This window comes from Ranitomeya variabilis, chromosome 8 (assembly GCF_051348905.1).
Source record: "Ranitomeya variabilis isolate aRanVar5 chromosome 8, aRanVar5.hap1, whole genome shotgun sequence".
Lineage (NCBI taxonomy): Eukaryota > Metazoa > Chordata > Amphibia > Anura > Dendrobatidae > Ranitomeya > Ranitomeya variabilis.
This window is the reverse complement of record NC_135239.1, coordinates 43,699,700-43,711,812: the sequence shown is the minus strand read 5'-3', so window position 1 is coordinate 43,711,812 and position 12,113 is coordinate 43,699,700. Positions and strand designations below refer to the sequence as shown.

General features: G+C 42.4%; 1 protein-coding gene across 6 annotated transcripts in view; it reads left to right on the top strand.

Annotated features, from left to right (window-relative positions):
* CACNA1E (calcium voltage-gated channel subunit alpha1 E) overlaps positions 1 to 12,113 on the top strand; it is a 718,540-nt gene that overhangs the window by 494,308 nt on the left and 212,119 nt on the right. For all 6 annotated transcript variants that reach the window (XM_077276797.1, XM_077276799.1, XM_077276796.1 and 3 more), the window contains one exon: positions 4,614 to 4,753. In XM_077276797.1, coding sequence (XP_077132912.1) covers positions 4,614 to 4,753 — 140 coding nt within the window. The remainder of the gene's footprint in view (positions 1 to 4,613; positions 4,754 to 12,113) is intronic.

Below are 12,113 nucleotides of genomic sequence, written 5' to 3'. Positions count from 1 at the left end.
GACGTCATCTAAGGCCCTTCACGCGCTCATTCTTAAGAAGGAAGGCTGCCGGAAAGAAGCAGGACGCATCCGAGGGTGAGTATATACCTAATAGGAATATACTCACCCTCGGCTTCTTTCCAGCAGCCTTCCTTCTTAAGAATGAGCGCGTGAAGGGCCTTAGATGACGTCACGGCTTTGTTATTGGTCGCGGCCGCCCACGTGACCGCTCAGCGACCAATCACAAGCCGTGACGTCATCCCTCAGGTCCTAAATTCCCTTCTAGGAATTTAGGACCTGAGGGATGATGTCACGGCTTCTGATTGGTCGCGTGGCGGTCACATGAGCGGCACCGACCAATCAGAAGCCGTGATGTCATGGAAGGCGCGGAATGCGCTCATTTTAAACAAAGCAGGCTGCCGGTTACCAGCAGTGATGTCCAGGGGCCTCCGGAGAGGTGAGTATATCAATATTTTTTATTTTAATTCTTTATTTTACACATTAATAAACTTCCGATTCCGATTCCCGATACCACAAAAGTATCGGATCTCGGTATCGGAATTCCGATACCGCCAAATATCGGCCGATACCCGATACTTGCGGTATCGGAATGCTCAACACTAGAAATGACCCATTCACTGCAACATTCAGATGTAGCAAAGATTATCATCATTAAAAAAACTCCATCTTGATAACATGTAACAGAAGGCTAAAAATTAAGATAATTACCCACTGAGCAAGACATTGACCGATGACAAGTTAGGTGCCATACTTTTTTTTATGTCAACATGGTAACTTTTCCTAGATCTGTACTAAACAAGTACATAATGGGAAGGGGTTAAGTGGACCTGCCAGTTTTTATAATATGGCCCAGTCTTACCAATCATTGTGAGACTATGTAGCAATACAGCACTTTGACAAGGGGAACAGTAACACCCAATTGTCAATTTATTAATATATTTCCAGTAGGAATAATAGAGGGACTATATAATACAGAATCACCAGAAAAGTATTTCTCAAAAAAAACGTCATGTGAGTCGGGTTCAGTTTGCATTTTAGAAGTGATGCGAAAACCCCAATCCAATGCTTATTCTGCTGCCTGATAACAATGTACACAAGGTATTTTGGTCTCGGGACTAGATTTATTCCCACCTATGATTAGCTGATTTACTGACCTATATCTCAAGAATTCCAGTCCTTCACCTTGCCTGTCATATCTTAGCTGTGACACTTCGGATACATTTTTAAGGACATATAAAAGTTTTCTTTTTCCTAATCAGACTTTTTGTGACCCGAATGGCTCAATTCACATTTATTTATTCAGTTAGAAATGATTCCAGTCTTCCCGTCAATTTCCTTTTTCAGCAGTGTGACAGTAATTATACCCTTTCTATTTCACTGTGTCAGAACCCAAATTTAGGGACTAGAGTTGAACGGAAAGATTCACAGGACCCTGGACTAGTGGCCACTTCAGTTGTCTTTGGCCGCATGAAGAGACTCTGTCAGGGAAAAATAATTGTTTTCTTTTTAATATATGCAGAAAGTGTAGAAAAAGAGCAATTTTTTTTAACTTTTAACAAAAAATACTATGTCACCTGTACCAAATAATATAGGAAAAAGTGACATATAATGATGATAATTGTACGGGCACTTTTTCCCTTAATTCTCATTTTCTTTATTGCCATTCATAATATTGAAAAAAAAATAGAGACATAAGAAATTGACTCTGTGTCCTAGGAAATCACTAACATTCCGACTTTTCCTCCTTACATGTCTGTGTCTGGCTGTGTTAATTATTTGCTACATATGTAGGACTCGCAATAGGACATAAAGTTTGTTAAACCCCCTCTCTAATTAATTCCCCATCAAAAACTGTTAGAGACTCGTAGGAAAAACCCCTGTATTCTCTGTATTTCTAAATTACTGCTTGCTTCAGGAACTTGCAGAAAATCCTGCAGACTAACAAGGCAGACGAGTGTTCTTTTTAACTGTACTGTTAACTTAGTTTCTGTATCACATCGATCCTATTTTTTTAAATAAAATGATGCTAGTTTTGGGGTCTGACTTATTGGAACCCCATCATGACCCAGGTCCCAGTTTTAGAACAGAGCAAGGACCATGCTGTCTCAGATGCTCTACATAGAAATAAATGAGAACATGTAGATGGCTAGCAGTGGGTGACACTGAGGCTGGACCGCCGCCTATCGTACATTTATTATTTATCTAATTGACAAGTTGTAAAAAAAGAGTTGCTCCTAATATAAGGGATGGCAGGGTGTTCCAGCCTGTTAAATTTCAGTGACTGTTCCTGTCGTTCTCTCTAGAGTTAAGCCTTTGTTAGGGTCGGTTTAGTCGAGCGTTCTTGAGTCAGCAAACGGCTGACCAAATGCTGAGCTGACACATATTTCAAGAGAACCTTTCACCAAATTTTTCAAGTTAAACTCAACACAAGTTGTAATAATGGCTGCAATCACCTTGTGACTTTTCATTAAGCCCAAATGGGCATTGTCATAAAATTTTTACAGGGAGCGTGAACTTCTTCCCCCTGTAAGACATTGCCCAATCATAGGCAGCAACACACAGGAGAAAAATAACACGCCCCTCCATAGCTCAGAACATACTACTCATGTGTGAGAAATAAATTGACAGTCTGCATGATGTCACTGTAGAGTAATTACAAGTTGCCATGAGCACAATAGACATAAGTAGAATTGTTGACACCTTTGAGCTCTCATCTCTGTAACATGCAGTGTGTGGGGGTGGGGGAGCAATACAGCAGAGGTGCAAATGCTATGATAGTAGGAGTGCTGATAGAAGGGTTTGTAATGTGGCACAGCTAAACTCAGCTCCACTCCCCTTCCATCACACTGACCGGTGGGACCTTATATTAAAGGATCTAGTCATCTGTGCTCTACTTTCAGCACTTTCTAATCAGGTAGGAAGTTAGACCAGGAGATCATGGCTGTCTGTCATACATCACACACTGAAAAACCTGCTCTAAGCTGTTGTGGGGGGAGGTGTTCTTTTTCTAATGTATGTTACTGTCTGCTTATAATTGGTCAACATCATACAGGGGTAAGAAATACATGTCCCTGGTAAACACTGTTTGATTATGCCAACTTGCATTCCATGGAAATTAACTAATTAGGGGCCAAATACTATGATTGCTGATGTCTGTTTGGGATAGAAGTGCACAATAAGGCAATACTACAATATAAATAAAAGAGGTAAAGAGTGATGGTAGAGCTTACCTGGGATGGTTGTGCAGAGACACAACACCAATAAGAGCCTTGGAATCTGTTGGAGTCTGCAAAAGACCTGAGACTGGGACGGAGATTTGTCTTCCAACAAGACGATCCCAAACATAACGCAAAATCTACAATGGAATGGTTCACAAATAAAGGTCTCCAGGTGTTAGAATGGCAAAGTCAGAGTCCAGACCTCAATCCAATCGAGAATCTGTGGAAAGAGCTGAAAACTGATGTTCACAAACGATCTCCATCAAACCTCACTGAGCTCGAGCTGTTTGCCAAGGAAGAATGGGCAAGAATTTCAGTCTCTCGATGTACAAAACTGATAGAGACGTATCCCAACGACATGCAACTGTAATCGCAGCAAAAGGTGGTGCAACAAAGTAATAAGTTACAGGGGCAGAATAATATTGCACGCCCCACTTTTCAGTTTTTGAATTTCCACAAAAATTTAAAATAACCAATAAATTTCGTTCAACTTCACAATTGCGTTCCACTTGTTGTTGATTCTTCACCAAAAATTTACAATTGGTATCTTTATGTCTGAAGCATGATATGTGGGGAAAGGTTGAAAATTTCCAGGGGGCCGAATACTTTCGCAAGGCACTGTATACACGATCTGTGATATTCACAGAAAAGAATACGTACAGCAAGCCGAGGAGGGGTGGAGACAGACAATAAGCCTCACCCATCCGACCGGACCGAGGATATTTACATACACTGCGGGAGGAATATAAACACTATTTATGGATCATAGGTGGGGAGTCAAGGGGTATCAAAAGTACTTGTATAATGCGTAGGGGACACTGAATTGAATTATATTCTTACACGATATCCCAAAAAAGTGGTGACAGATTCCCTTTCATTTTGACCATTTTTCTTTGTCAGAAAAAAATACAAAATGCATTGCTTGGATCTTCGGAGACATGTTGTCAGAAGTTTATAGAATATGAGAACAATTTGCATTTTACTCAAAAATATACCTATAAAGAGAAAAATCAGACAAACTGAACATTTTGCAGTGGTCTCTTAATTTTTGCCAGAGCTGTACATCCACAAAAAGAGGCAAAATAAAAAAATATTGGCTTTGCAGATTCTATTACATCATGTGCTTAGTTCAATGCAAAAAAATTGGTGAAAGGTCCTTTTTAATGTGTATGAGGGCTCCTAGATTGCAGCATCTAATGGGTTAAACAGTTGGAACTTCTCATCATTCATTACTACTTTTCTATGTTGGAATGTGCTTTAAAATGTGTTGAAATTATATCTATAAGTGATAATATAATAATAGATAATACATCAGCTTCACCCTGTGCGTATATATGGTATGTATCAATATCTAATAGTACCCATGTTTTTCACTTCTCCCTTTTTAATTTTCAGGAAAAGACAGAACCCTATTTTATAGGGATATTTTGCTTTGAAGCTGGAATTAAAATTGTGGCTCTGGGATTTGTTTTCCACAAAGGCTCTTACCTCCGGAACGGCTGGAATGTTATGGACTTTATTGTAGTGCTCAGTGGGTGAGTGTCTATTACTATGATTCTTAGTCCTTCTGTGGGGATGGTAAGTATCAACTTTGCATTGCACGCTCTGTAACTGCTGCAATAAATGAAGGACAAGTTGTTTAATATAGATTTAGCTGTGCCATAATGCATATTTGCAAATGTCATCTAAGTATGCCAATTGGTGCTCTTTTATCTGCTGAAATACCGGATATAAATACAGTTCAGATTTTGAAGGAGACATAAATAAGACAAGGTGCAGTACGTAGAAATGTCAGGCGTGACGTCTTAGGCTACTTTCACACTAGCGTTAACTGCAATACGTCGCAAATGCGTCGTTTTTGCGAAACGCCGCATCCAGCAAAAGTTTTTGCTGGATACGTTGTTTCGTCATAGAGTAACATTAGCGACGCATTTGCGACGCATTTGCGACGCATTTCCAAACGGTGAATCCGTTTTGCGACGCTTGGGCGTATGGTAGCGGACCATCGGGAGAAAAAAACGCTACATGTAACGTTTTTTGCTCCCGACGGTCCGCTTTTTCCGACCGCGCATGCGCAGTCGGAACTCCGCCCCCACCTCCCCGCACTTCCCCGCACATCACAATGGGGCAGCGGATGCGTGGGAAATATGCATCCGCTGCCCCCGTTGTGCGGCGGAGACCACACTAGCGTCGGGAACGTCGGCCCGACGCGCAGCGACGGGTTGTTCCCGACGCTAGTGTGAAACTAGCCTTATAGATAATTGATCGGCACCGAATAAAACTGAATTTTCACTGAAATGAACATACCGTATTTGAAGGGTAAAGTATATGCAGAAGTCTGCTATTGATTACAGCATGCGGTTTCATGATAGAAGGCATATGCCAGAAATATTATCATCAAATTTGATTATCAGGACCCCCAATCAGATACCAGAAGGGGCTGTGGTGCATATGTTTTCAGCCTTTTTTGGGCACCCTAGGATTCACTCATTTGACATTTAAGATGCTTATCACATACTCTTAAAGAAACACTCCCTTCAAAGTTTTATCCTCTTAATATATTGCAGTCATTATATAGCACTGTGTACTTACAATTGCTCATTTCCCTTTCTACCCAGCTAATTCTTCTCTTTTCTCAGTTCTATGTAGAAACAGGAAATCTCCTGTCCCTGCATTTATCATTCCCCTCTTCCATTCTTGACCCAGCTGCTCCCTCCTTCCCCCTGCCAGGCACTTTTGCAGTGATTACTCATGCAGGGAAAATTGACCTCCTGTTTCTACATAAAGCTTAGATGGACTCAGCTACTCAGTTTTTAAACACATGATGCTATAGACCAAATAGAAAAAAGACAAAAAGGCAAAATGAGCAATTGTAAGTACACAATGCTATGTAATATGATTGCCATGTATTAACAGGATAAAAACTTTGATGGGAGGGAGTGCTTCTTTAATTTTGGTGACTGTTGTCAGTCCCATTGACCATACCTGCTACAAATGGACATGTAAATAGAATCCAGGCATGGCTTCCGGCACAATGATGGTGCAGTGACTGAGACAGATATGGCAGGGTTCAACTCAAAGTGGAAGGAAGCAGGATAGCTTGATGGTTACAGTGTCTCAGTAAGGGTACAAGGTAATTGGTTACTCAACAATGATGGCGTAGCACTGCAGTTTTGAAGCAGAGAGCATGGTGGTTATGTGACACCTCAGGGTCCAGGTTGTCACAGTGGAATTCCTTTCTTCATGGGGAGAGTGATGTCATGCTTGGAAGCGAGGAAGGATCTTCTTTGTCAGGTACACACAAGCATACAACATGTTCACACTCCAGGCCAGGAGGTGGAGCTGTGATCCAGCTTGTGGGTGGCTCCCCTATATATATTCTGGTCTGGAGGGAAAGTCAACCAGTCTGGGAGAGAGTTCCTGTCAGAGAGACAGAGGAGAAGGAAGCAAAGGGGTTCTGCAGCCACGAGGGTGCTGCAGCTCCTAGAGAAAGAGTAAGACGAACAGATTTTAGAGCATGTGTTGGAGAAGTGAAGCACAGGAGAGTAAGAACTGGGGAGAATGGCTGCAACTGAACTACCTCCCTGCAGAGCGCAGACACCAGTAGCCGGAAGATGGAGTTTGTGAGGGACTACAAGACTCACAGCAGAAACTGACAGGACAGCTGGATTACACCTCCCCTGTCTGGCCTTACACCTGGAGACACAGTGGCGCATAGAGCCTGGGTCGTGATAGAGACCCTGCAAAAAGGCTTGAGCCACCTGTCATACGAGTTAGTGTCCCACTGTTATGGAGGACAGAGAGAACAGTGAGGACCTTGACAGAAGCCATAGGCAGCAAGGGACTACACCACAGCGCTAGTAGGAAGGCTTCTAACTCCACCTGGTAAGGGGGACTCTGAACTCGAATCCAAGCTGGCTGGACCCTGCATGTACCTGTGATGTGGTGCCCTGGACTGTGGCTGCCTGAAGTCTTCAGTAAACCAGGTAAAGAGACTGCCTCAATTTCTTACCACACCACCCACATCTTCATCTACTCACCGGGAGCCCTGGGGACCCAACTTCACCTGTGGGAAGTTATACCATCTTAGCTGCCATAACATCACCCCAGCGGACCTCTTTAAGTAGCGTCGGTCATCCCTGACCGAATACCACAGGTGGCGTCATGAACATAAACTTTATTCATAAAGCCCCTTTAAAGACCTTCCCATTTACATGGGTGCCGAGGGCCACGGACCAGGTTGCCGCCGCCGTGACACATCCCTTAAAGTACCGAACCCGGTACCAAGTATCCCATGGCCCTGGCAGGCGTTCCAGTTACCTGGCAATTATACTATGATACTGTGGCTCTGAGGTTGGGGTTTTTAAGATAAAACTGTGGCATGAAACATGGAGGTTCCAAAAACTTATTGTGCCTTGGAAATGTCAATTGGCAAGAAAAATCTCCTAAAGGAAACCCGTCAGCGGGACTGTGCTAAGTAAAGGACAGTGTCACATTGGGGGCCATTATACTGATTAAAATGATACCTGGGTTGATGAAATCCGTCTTGTGGTTGTTGTTTAATCTTTATTTTCAGTTTTGAGTTAATGATATGCTCGTGCTCCGGGGTGGTCTGTAGGCGGGGCTTTATGTGGTGCACTGATTAGGTATTCACCAGTATGGCTTATGACAGATCACTGATCCCTCAGTGACCTGCCCCTTATTTTACATACTGTATATCTTATTCTTTGGGGAAAAAAAAATATTTTCATCATGCAGGCGGCGGTGCCTGTGCTGCTGCATAATCGCATCTATAATATCCATATTTTCATTTAATTTAGTCATGTAAATTTCTTGAGAAAAAAAATTATCTTAATTAAAATGGCGCCTGCGCAGTAGCATCATTCAGAACACAATAGATGCTACTGCGCAGGCATCGGTGCCTCCATTTTGGTTGGTTTTTTTTTTATCAAGAAATTTATATGACTAAATTAAATGAAAATATAGATTATAGATGCGATCATGCTACAGCGCCGGAGTCTGCATGATGAATGTATTTTTTTCTTCAAACAATAAGATATACAGTATGTAAAATAGGTGGCAGGTCAGTGAGGGATCAGTGATCTGTCATAAGCCATAATGATGAATATCTAGGGAGAGCACCACATGAAGACCCCCCCACAGGCCGCCCCGAAGCACAAGCATATCATTAACTCAAAACTGCAAATAAGATAAAACAACAACCACAAAACGGATTTCATCACCCAGGTATCATTGTAATCAGTATAACGGCGCTGACCTGACACTGTCTGTAGTTTACTGAGCACAATCCTGCTGACAGGTTCCCTTTAAACTAGTACAGCAATGATTGTCACCGGCAGAAAACATATTTCAACACCTTTAGGTACCAGGCATTTATTAGAGAACACCTTGCAGTATTTCACATCGGGAGCAGTGTGCAGATTTTCTCGTAGGAACATACAGAATATTACTCACAGCTCCAAGTACAAGCAGTATTCACAGTCATGTTCCCAGCAGAACTCCCGATGTAGACCATAATATTGCTCACTGCATCAGCTCACAGAAGCTTCACCTTCTGGGCCATAGTTATCTCCAGTTTCTCTGCCTATGGCACAGCTTGTCATCAACCGACAAAGTGTCTCACATTGTCTAACTCAGTGTTCCTCAACTCCGGTCCTCAAAGCCCACCAACCGCTCATGTTTTCAGGATTTCCTTAGTATCGCACAGGTGATAATTCCACTGGTCTAAGCCTACGACATCTCTTAACTTTACAAACTTTGGTTCCTATTGCTGTCTTAGGCTTCACTATTTTTACCCCTTGAGGTTGCAGGGTGGGCAGGCTGTCCACGGTAAGTCACTGCAGGTGACTTTATGCACTGTATTTGTTCAGCAATCAATCAGTTAGGTCATGACGTTCCTCCATTTCCTAACCGGTCAGCTTCAAGAAGGTCCATAGCCACTTACTGAATTTAGAGGCACTTTCCACTTCTCACTTTTTTAGTATTACTGTACAAAACTATCCTACGTACCATTCAGGGAGAAGCAGACACAACATTGGTGCAACCTGGGCAGCCACACACGGACCTAAGAGGTAAGAGGACTGATATACGCTCCAAAGCAGCAAGAAGCCTTTGTACTAGACACCAATGATGAGCCAATTCACTGCAAAGGACCCAATATAGTGATTTTGCACAGTGGTGCCTCTATCGATGTCCGCCTCTACATTTATAGTCAAAGTGATGGAGGACTATTCTGTCCTGATATTATGTTCTGGTATGATATATTACATTCTAGGTTAAATTATTGGACATTCACGCACTTTAAAATTTACTAATACAGAGCCTTACTCAGTTTTTTCTTATATGACCAGTAGTCCATGACCTACAGAAAGTCTATGATCTGTCTTTACTAGGCAAAATATACTGTAAATTATCTTTTTTTAACTTTTTTTTTGCCACCACACACATATTTGTTATTATTGTTGTGAACTGTTACCTACTCGGTAAGGTAGATAAGGTAGATATTCCATGATGCTGTAATGGGGCATTATTGGCCTCAGTGATGCAATCTCACTGAATTAAGTTTATTACATGACTGTTATATCTTCCTTAATTTACTTGATCTCATTTTGTTTTTCCATTACATAAAATACAAAACACCCCAAAGTTCGTTTTAAAGCGTTTAATTTCTTTGATGTTCTACATTTTTATTAGCTGTTATTTGGGTGACAAATGCACACAAAAGTTAGAGGGTTTTCCTTTTATTTGATATTGGGATCAGTCATCGAAATAAGATTGGTGGGGGTCCGACACCCGACACCCCCACGTATCAGCTGATGTAGCTGCTGGGGCATACAGGAAGTGACACAGCGCCTTCCATTGTGTAGTGGCCATGAGTGGTATTGCAAGTTCTCCTCCATTCATTTGTATGGGAGAAAGCTTGCAATACCATTCACAGCCACTACACAATGTAGGCAGCTGGGCCACTTTTGTAATCCTGCGGTACTTTCAACTAGTTGATCACTCATGAGGTGCAGGGAGTCTGCTGCTCACCAATCTAATAGTGATGACCTATTCTATTGAATGGTCACCAATATCAAGAATGTCTTCTATTAAAAATGGTTTTATATGTTCCTGATCCGCATCCCTAAACCAGAGCACAGAGTAGCTACAAAGAATGTTTATCACTCTGAATTATCATGCAATACTCAGACAACCCATTGATCTCTATAATGCTTCTTACTTCAGATCCTGGTCCTACAGAATAATTTTGGTTGTCCTCTAAAAAAAGAGCAGATCGCTGTGACACCTTGCTCTCACCTTATGATCTGATCAATGCTCATGCGCGAGCCTTGGGGTGTATGATAAGCGAGAGGGAGGTAGATAGTGTGATGGGGTGATGTAGGGGACATCATACTCATCAATTAATGCATGAGGACATAATTATAGAATATTGCAGAGGTGGTGAGAATGGTTTGGGGCAACCCGTGGGACCTCTCAGGAGTGATTTACATACGATGCAGGACAAGAGTAAAATCATGGATGGTTTGGGGCAACCCATGGGACCTCTCGGCAGTGATTTACATATGGCGTGGGACAAGAATAACTTATTTTTTTAGGTATGTTGTACTCCGGTGGTTAAAATACATTTTAGAAGGGGATTAGTGATTTCACATAGCGATGTTTTCCCTTTAAACAACTAGTACTTTGCCGGCAAGAGCCTTCATGATACCATTCTTTTGAAAATGATAGCAGCTCATCCTATCTACAATGGTTGGGGCATGACCCAGTAATTGTGGACGAGGTTTAGCTTTCTTTGGCTACGTTCACATTTGCGGTCAGCGCCGCAGCGTCGGGCGCCGCAGCGGCGCCGCATGCGTCATGCGCCCCTATATTTAACATGGGGGCGCATGGACATGCGTTGTGCTGCGTTTTGCGCCGCATGGCCGCAAGCGTTGGACGCAAGAAACGCATCAAGTTGCATTTTTTTTGCGGCCAACTTTCGGCCAAAAACGACGCATGCGGCGCAAAATGCAGCGTTTTAGCGTGCGTTTTGCCGCGTTTTTGTTTGCGTTGTGCGCTGCGGCGCCGACGCTGCGGCGCACAACGCAAATGTGAACGTAGCCTTTCTCAAGCAGTTATGCTTTTCTCGTTCTTCATCTTTATACAGAAGCCTGATATTCTTTCAAGTAGGGAAATTCCAGAGAGGTTCGCAGAGATAATTTAAGAACAGGGGATTTCAGAATACTGGACTTTTTTTTCTCCTGAGAGGTTCTTACAGTCGGTGAAATAGAAAACTGAAACAATGGAATGATTGATGGCTTAATAGCTTAATTAAAAGAATTCATTAAAGCAGTGGGAAAGCAATATATTCATAACATTCAAACTACCATTATTATATAGCCTCCCGTTGTGCCTCCAAAACTGCTCTGAATCACCGAGGCATGGACTCCACAAGACCTCTGATGGTGTGTTGTGGTATCTGGCACCAAAATGTTAGCAAGAAACTCTAAAGCTTCCCATAAATGTGAGAATATTGTTGGACACACTTGCCGATATTGACAGGTTCGTCCAACACTCTAATATGTACGGTGGCACCAGTCAACTGATTGTTGGGGGAGATTCAAATTGGGCAAGTCTGAATTCAGACTGCCGATCGCATTGTTCTTCCAGAAATAAGCTGCCAATACAGATGTCTGTAGGTTTCTCTCTCATAAAGATCACAGGGGTACTCGGTCAAACAAGCGCTCCTGTATATGGGAAAAACGGATCTGATTGTCGTTGGCCGAAAGATCGGATAATCGTTCAGTCAGTGTGTATGAGGGTGCTTTAGTTGTGATGTTCAGCCTCCATGGATCACTCTTTTCCAGCTCATTCCACAGGTGCTGATTTGGA